This window comes from Amblyomma maculatum, chromosome 6, assembly GCF_055883805.1.
Source record: "Amblyomma maculatum isolate TAMU_Amacu chromosome 6, ASM5588380v1, whole genome shotgun sequence".
Lineage (NCBI taxonomy): Eukaryota > Metazoa > Arthropoda > Arachnida > Ixodida > Ixodidae > Amblyomma > Amblyomma maculatum.
Window position 1 is genome coordinate 137,539,231 of NC_139349.1, and position 7,939 is coordinate 137,547,169.

Consider the following 7,939-nt stretch of genomic DNA (forward strand, 5'->3'; position numbering starts at 1 on the left):
TTCGAAACTGCACTTTGGCTCGAAAGGGCGAAGAATATTTTGCGTATCTTCACCTGAGTGCACAGCCCTGAAGAGAGCCGGTACCGGGTCAGGGGATGCTTATAGACATTTTTGCCCGGTGGGTGTCCGGCAGTGGTTTTGACCCAAACACCTCCCGCAGCCGAGACAGGCGTCTTAACCAATTGGTCACGGCTCGAGCACAATAAGCTCCGGAAATGTCAACGGCTACCCTCTATCTTCTATTGGGGCTTTACTGAGCTTCACTGCAGATCAAGCGGCACATATTGGTGGTTTTCCAGTGTCTTTTACGCTTCCTCAATATGATATTTTCAGAGCGGTATTTCTTCATATTCGAGTCTTTACCAAGAGCACTTCGACGATGGAAAGTGGACAATGGTAGAACACCTCCCCTCAAAGTCTGCACCGTGCCGTGCAGCGAAGTCAGGCGTTTTGAGTCAAATGGCTGAAAACATCGAGCGGGGAGGGGCTCTTCAACTTAGCTCACGATAGCACATAAAAGCACGTTCTAAAATGTTTACTAAATATTCAGTGCTTTAATGCGAAATTATGCGATACCTGAGAAATTAAATATTGTCAGCAAATTAGATGCGTATAATCCTTTTCACGCTTGCGAATTTCAGCGTGCTGGAAAAAAACGCAAAAACTCCCCTCGGACTCTTTTGAGACCGTTGCGCAAATATCAAATTTATTCTTATTTTAAACTATATGATGCTCGCTAACATGCGACACAATAGCTTTAAAAGCACCGAGAAATCTTTGGATATTGAGCGGGACAAAGAGTAACTTCACGAGGTTGGTACCGAATTGAATCAGCTTACAGTTTCTCCTTCTTAGAGGCAGCCCTGAGCAACGTTAAATAAAACAACGAAGCATGCCCAGACGTGCGCGGCACTGAGGTTTCTTCTCAGTGCACCAAAGCCCTGCGGCGCAGCCTCTGTGCTTGCAAAGGGCATCAGGCGCTTGTCAGCCCACACTCGGCTCCAGTCGTCGACCGCTGGCGGAGCAGCGGTAACCGCGGTTAGAAGCCCAGTCATAATACCGCCTGAGTGCAGTGCCCACATAAAGCTAAATAAATTTTATCTTATGTAGTAAGTTCTAAATATTTTGCTCAAAACATTGCAATATAATATATTTTGCAATGTTTGTAAGCGTAGGATTTTCATAGAATACGGCGTAAATATAGATGTGCAGTTACTCTGAAATGTGTTTGGATGTGTGCCCAATGGTTATAAAATGGCATAATGATGTTTTCTATACTGGCATACGTTTTATTTTTTGGGAGAACATACACTCCAGGTTGCAATTTTTTTTTTCGAGTAGACACAATGCTCATCCCGCAAAACATTCATCGCAAAGCAAAAACGATTATTGGAGCTTGATTACCCTTCTAATCTAAATATATGTCCCAAATAAATATAGAACAAGCCCATAGAGCATAATTTATGTCAAAACCGCTCTTCTCGCGTCCTCGAAATTTATCTGAAATATTTACATTTTAGATGTACTACCAGTTTAAGTATTCACTGCTTAAATAATAAAATCAAAATTTTATTATTAAAATCCCCAAATTTTCTTAGTAACATATTACCTCAAAAACTTTCCAGTTGCACTCGAGAACTGAAGCACTCCTATATCGTTTATGAGGGGCATATACTACTTTTTTGGAAATATATCGAACTTCAAGACATAAATGACGGCTGTTGCTCTTTTCAGAAGTTTGTATTATCAATATCCCTAACCCTGTAATATGTGGCATTTAACATTATTGTTGTCCGCAAGCAAATGATTGTTTTTATTGAGTGTCCATACACCTTGCAGGCAAAGAAAAGTGCACACGCACACAAGCGAATGTTTTTGTTTAGTTGGCAATTACTTTAATGCACTAGTTCAGTTTGTGCAGGAAATTTGGCAGTCCACACTGAACCCTGGCCAATCCCCCTTCGTGGGTACGTGCCATATATCAAGGCAGAAGTAGAAGAAGACTGTCCACAAAAAAGGCTCCGCCATAAATACGTTCTGCTGCCAGTCACCGATCAAGACGGCAAGTTGATCGATAGCCCCCATTCCAGCTTGACATGGACTCCGGCGTGAGAGGATCTCGCAAGACAAAGAAAAGTCAGCGCTCCAACCGTCAACCTTCCCAACAGCGGACCGCAGTGCCTTGCTTCGAAGCTCCTCGGGAGACCCCTACCATGTCCTCCGCCCCTGTCATAGGAGTAAGCTTGGCCGTTCCCTCCCCCGAAGCACCGCAGGAGGCCGACACCAAGTCTTCTGCTCCAGTTACAGCAACCGTCGTGACTGAGCTGTCCCCCGAAATCCCACGCCAGGTCAGCACTGTGGTTTCCGCCCCGGTCACAGCAACCATCTCGACCGTGCTCTCTCCTGAGGCTCCGCAAGAGGGAGGGACCAAATCTTCCCCTCCCGTTACAGCACCCGCCTCAGTCGTGCTGTCTTCGCCACTGGACCACATCCTCATTTTCGGCCATGGCTGGTTCCAGAGGCTCGTGCTTCTCTGCACCACACTGGCCTTCTTCACAACCATCCTGCACGCAGCGGCGATCAATACCCTGGCACACCCCGTCGACCACTGGTGCAAGGCCCCAGCAGAATACGCCCACCTACCCGCAGTGGTGTGGATGAATACCAGCTTGCCGCTCGACGCCGATGGCATAACGCCCAGCCAGTGCTTTCGATACGAGCCGCCAGTTCCTCCCGAACGAGGCCACAGCTTTGAAAACCGCAGTACTATTGCCTGCGACGCAGGTTGGAACTTTGGGGTCGATTCCGCTTCTGGCAGCCAAATCAACTCGATCGTCAAGGAATGGATCCTAGTGTGCGGCCGACGATGGATGTTGGCTGCATTAATAGCTGCTTACATGTTCGGAGGAGTGGTTACTGCTCCCTTGGCAGGAATCGCGGCTGACAAGATTGGAAGGCGCCCCGTGCTGTGCCTTGGGCTTTTCTGGATAGCATTTGCGGGAATATCCCTGGTCTTCGCCAGAACTGTGCTCACCTTCGCCGTTCTTCGCGCCTTCCTGTCTGCCGGGGCAGTCAGTGTCCTCGTCTCTTCTGTCGTGGTGCTGTTCGAAGTGACTGATACGAAGCATCGAGCCCTGTTCTGCAGCCTCGCCGAATCCGTGGGCAGCCTCACGGCACATCTGTACAGCACGCTAATTTACAGGCTGGTGTTCGACTGGAAGGTCGTCCAGATCACATATATGGTGCCAACCTGCACGCTGATTCTTGCCGTGTACTTGATGGAAGAGTCGCCGTGCTGGCTCCTTGGCATCGGGGACCTGAAGCGGGCTGAGAAAGTGCTGACGTGGGCAGCGCGCGTCAACGGCGCTGACGCGGACACCTTTAAACAGCGTCTGTCTGAGCTCATATTTGAACAGAGACGGCATCAACAGGAAACTTACAGCTCTGACATCGCTTCGCAGTCTCAAGGTGCTCGTTTTTACTTGTAAACGCGGTAGTCCCTTACAGCGGACATATTATTTTCACATATTTCGCACCAGTAACAAAAACCCAAGGAAGAAAAACTAGGGAGCCAAATACCAAAAATTCTAGATTTACGTATATAGGTTAGTGGGAGCTCAACATCCTTTAAGTGATTCAGCTGAGGGCTGTGCACTTTTTCAATCTGTAATTCATTGCGGTCTTCTGAGATAATACACAACGCCAACGCCTTGCATTGCGCCTCCATCGAAATGCGGGCGCTGTGTATAGGATCCAACTCACGTCCTTCGCCTCAGTTGTCACGCGCCCTTACTAATCAACTACAATTATGCCGGGGAAGTTACATCATTAGGTTTTTAGTTTTTAAAATAAAGTTTATTTTGCAACTAGACGCTTCAAAGAAAAGCACAGGAATTTAAACTCGATTGCCAGCTGTAGAGATCCCGGCTTCTTTACAGGGGACATTTATAACAACTTAACGCCTGTAGAGAAAAAAATGATGATGATGATGAATACATTTATTGACATTGGATTAGATTAAGGGAAGGCTGATCGGGTCCCTAGTCCGGGGCACCGTTGGTAAAAGCCGCTGCCCGTGCTCTTTCGACGAGGACTAGTCGTTCCTCGAGGTCCGAGCTGGACAGGGCCGCCTCCCAGCTTTCCCACGTTGGCTGACTTATTATGTCAATACTAGTATTGTGTTGAAATTCTAATAGCTGACTAACTTTGACGCAGACAAAACATAGCGAATGCACCTGCATCGCGTTGTAAACAGCGTACGCAGGATTGCTGCTGAATTCCAATCAAACATTCGGCAAAATGTCAAATCGCAGCAAACATACGACATAAATATTTGCGTAGTAATGATTTAAATTTCTTGTTGGCCGCCAAGCATATGAATTCATGAAAAGTGTTAAAATATTGTACCGTTCAACTATCATCTGTCATGGAAATAGTTATAAAGGACGATTATTTATTATGCGCAGGTTTTCAGCTGCGACAGAGCTGCAGTTCCTCTCTTTATCCAAGCCGTAGGCAAGGCCTATGAGCAGGATTCTTGAAGGCCTGATTGTGACCTCTCCCACTCATAGAAAAGCCAACGCCATAGCGGCGCTTGCCATTTAAGCCATGCATGTCGTCTATGTAAAAACGCAGGGACTGTTCCTGCGGCTACAACTAGAAATATATTGTCGTTGCGGTAAAAGGGCATTTCTCCAAAGTTCTAATTCAAATATATTTTCGGATCCAAGTATAGGGAATATGCAATATACAGATTTCGCTCTGCCAATCGCTTTACCCTCTCGCTCAGCCTAGTGGTTGGGCAGACCGATTAATGGCCGCCTGAGCGCGTTTTTCACGCCGCGTGCCTGCATTTGTGGACATGGGTATATGAGCTCTTTAAACCACGTGAGTCGTGTGTGAAGAAATAAGAGCACGTGGTAAGAGCTATAATCCTTCCTACTTGTTTACTGTAGCACTGAGGTACCTATTGCCCTCTTATCCAATCAGGGCTGCAGAACCATAAAAAATGATTTCTGCAATAATTTCGCAGTGTTGAACAACCTTCATTAAACAATTATATCAGAAACTGGTAACATACTTGATCCTTTATCCTCTGAGTGTTAAACGTGTGTTTCAATAATTGACTTTTTGAATTGCCAGGGAATTGCCCCGCGAACACAGTACAATGATCGAGCTTGCTTCGGAGCGGTACGCCGCCATCTGTAAAGCACAAGTGGCCGCCTGTAGCCGGCTGACGTTTCCCACGTGCAGCAGCTGTATACTAATACCTTTCCCATCCAAGGTATGGGACTGCCAGTCGTGGGTTGACGGCCACGGTGGAATATATGTACAGAGAACAATTCCTATCGTCTTGGATCAGCGCATAAGGCACAGAGTGGTGAAATCCACATGTACGATAAAGTGTAGGCAAGGAATATTATCAACCATTCACACTCATCTATTTTTCTGAATAAATATTCGTATTTTGTACAACCTAAGGGGCTAACGGCACCGGTTTTTAGGCGCAGAAAAGCATTTTGAGCTCCATCTAGGCACATCACTTTCTCCTACAAGAGTGAGATGTCAATCAATTCACACTATAGGACATTCCAGTCACTTAGAGGGCGGTTATAGCTCTTCTGATCTCACTTTTAAACATATATTCCAAAACTCCGTTTCTAAAATCCCGTCATGTTCTTTCAAATGTTCACATAGTGGCACGGGCAGATGCACTTTATTTATTCTTTACTTTTGGTCTGCCTCACTATACTATATATGTATGTTAAACACAGCGTTCTCTTGAGGTTATCTTCAGGCAAAGCGTTGACAAAAATGCTTGACGTTGGCGGCAGAGGCAGAATCATCGCCACAACCGTTATCATTCGCGTATCAAGAAACCATGCCCCCTCTAAACTTCTCTAACGTCTCTCTGACGCTTTCGCACTTCGCAGGGATGTACGTGACCATACTGCTGCGGAACCAGACTCTGCGCAAGCAGTCCTTGGTCTTCTTCGCTTGCTGGTTCGTCCTCTGTGCCGTGTACTACAAGCTCGTAACAGGCCAAGTCATGAGCTCCAACAGCGTGGCAAGCATTGCAATTGCCGTATTGAACCTACCCTCTATACCCGTAAACGTATTCATCATCACGTTTGCCGGTCGACGCAGGACGCTTGCAAACAGCTTGTTTGCAATGGCCGTCGTTACCGGATCACTTGCCATGGGGCACATGTTTCGCGCTTCCGGTCACATCCTGGTGGTTGCCGTCGTGATCTGGATGCTTATTTTTGACCTCTGCATCCTCACCCTCTTCATCATGCCGGCTGAGCTCTACCCGACGGTGGTGCGTGGAGCGGGGCTTTCCTTCTGCTACGCCTGCGGGCGAGTGGGCGCCTGCGTGGCCCCGTTCCTCAACGAGGTCCGGGCGCCATACCTGAAGGGTGTTCTCTACACCGTAGCGGCGGCACTTTTGCTCGTTTTCGGACTGATGGCGCTGGCGCTTCCGGAGACGACGGAGGTACAGCCAGCAAACACGATGCGAGAGTTTGAAGCGAAGTGGCAACTGAAGTCTCCTCTGAGGATCGCACGCGGAAGCGGCAAGCGGAAGCGATACCAGAGTGGTGAAACCACACACCGCGATTGATGCTGCATTGGACCAATAGGTGCAGCTGGGAGCTAAAAAGAAGAGCGATGATGGCAGGAAAGGTGACCGTTTGGGGGGATATCACACTGACGTTTCATGAACATACCCTGGCATCTCACGTGATTTAATTTCAGCTTTTACTGCTTATGTATTCCATTATGTGAATGAACTCATTTCGGCTTTTTTAATTTCTTATCGTTGTTGTCTACAAAGTACTCACAAATGTTTACACATACCGGTGATTTAATGACCTGCAATGGTAGGTCTTCACGCTCTGCGAGAAAGACGTTTACCCATATTCTAACATCTGTACTTTTTGATTTACTGAGTTCCGTGATATGCAAGGCGTGCTCTGCAAATTTTCAGCCCAACATTTTCGCATATGACAATATCTAATTTTAACTACTCACTTCGAAATTCTGCGCTGCTCAATAGTAAGTCATAATTGGGCCTCATATACCTGATTGCGAGCTGGCCTAGCATGATATCGCAAAGGTCGACGGTCTGAGATAACTTTGAAGCTCTCTGGCAGCGCTGGATACAACGTTCAATTAACCACAATTTTTGTGAAACCCTGGTCTAGACACATGTAGTGGAGCATAGCTCACCTTTTATGCACTAATGATACTACATAATAAAGCATACTTCTTCTAATACATAGCTCAAAGGAGTAGGTTTGTTGTTTCATCATTGAAAGGAGAACGAATATTTATATTTGGTATGTGGCAGAAAGGAACCTATCTTCTGCCCCGCAGTCATTCACCTAATGACACTCCATCCCTGCACGAACTCTGAACTGTAGCAAAGATGACAACTGATCTACGAGCAAGAGGCTCTATAAAGAATTTAATAAATTCACCTTGAAAGCGAATTCGGGATGACGTGCCACTTGGCATCGAGGCGAGCGGTCCTCCTGCTGGCTGAGTGGCGCGAAAGACTGGGGGATTTGAGGAATACGCGAGATGCATTCGCCCTCTAGTGGGCATATTCAGGGTGGTGAAACAAAGCTTGCATCGTAGCTACTCTAAATAAGCGGTACACGCTGAAGGTAGTACCAGCATGCGTACCTATATGTAGTGATGACGACCAGGCAGTTCAAAGGTTCTATAAAGATGTAGAATCGGAATGGGGACAGTAAAATCACAGTATAGTGTACTAATGGCCGACTTCAATGCTAAGGTAGGCAGAAAGCAAGCTGGAGACATACGAATACTGCATTCCTCCAGCAAACGGAAAAACCAGAAATGGAAATGGAAAAGCCCTAACGCGGAGACTAAAAATGAAATTGTATTCATACTGTGTTCTTAGGATGTAGAG

General features: G+C 46.6%; 1 protein-coding gene across 1 annotated transcript; it reads left to right on the top strand.

Annotated features, from left to right (window-relative positions):
• The first annotated feature begins 2,213 nt into the window (after positions 1–2,213).
• LOC146186856 (solute carrier family 22 member 7-like) lies at positions 2,214–6,622 on the top strand. The gene is made up of 2 exons (XM_084608126.1): positions 2,214–3,468; positions 5,934–6,622. Exons 1-2 carry the CDS (start codon positions 2,214–2,216, stop codon positions 6,620–6,622), a joined length of 1,944 nt encoding a protein of 647 aa, XP_084464252.1.
• Positions 6,623–7,939: the final 1,317 nt, after the last annotated feature.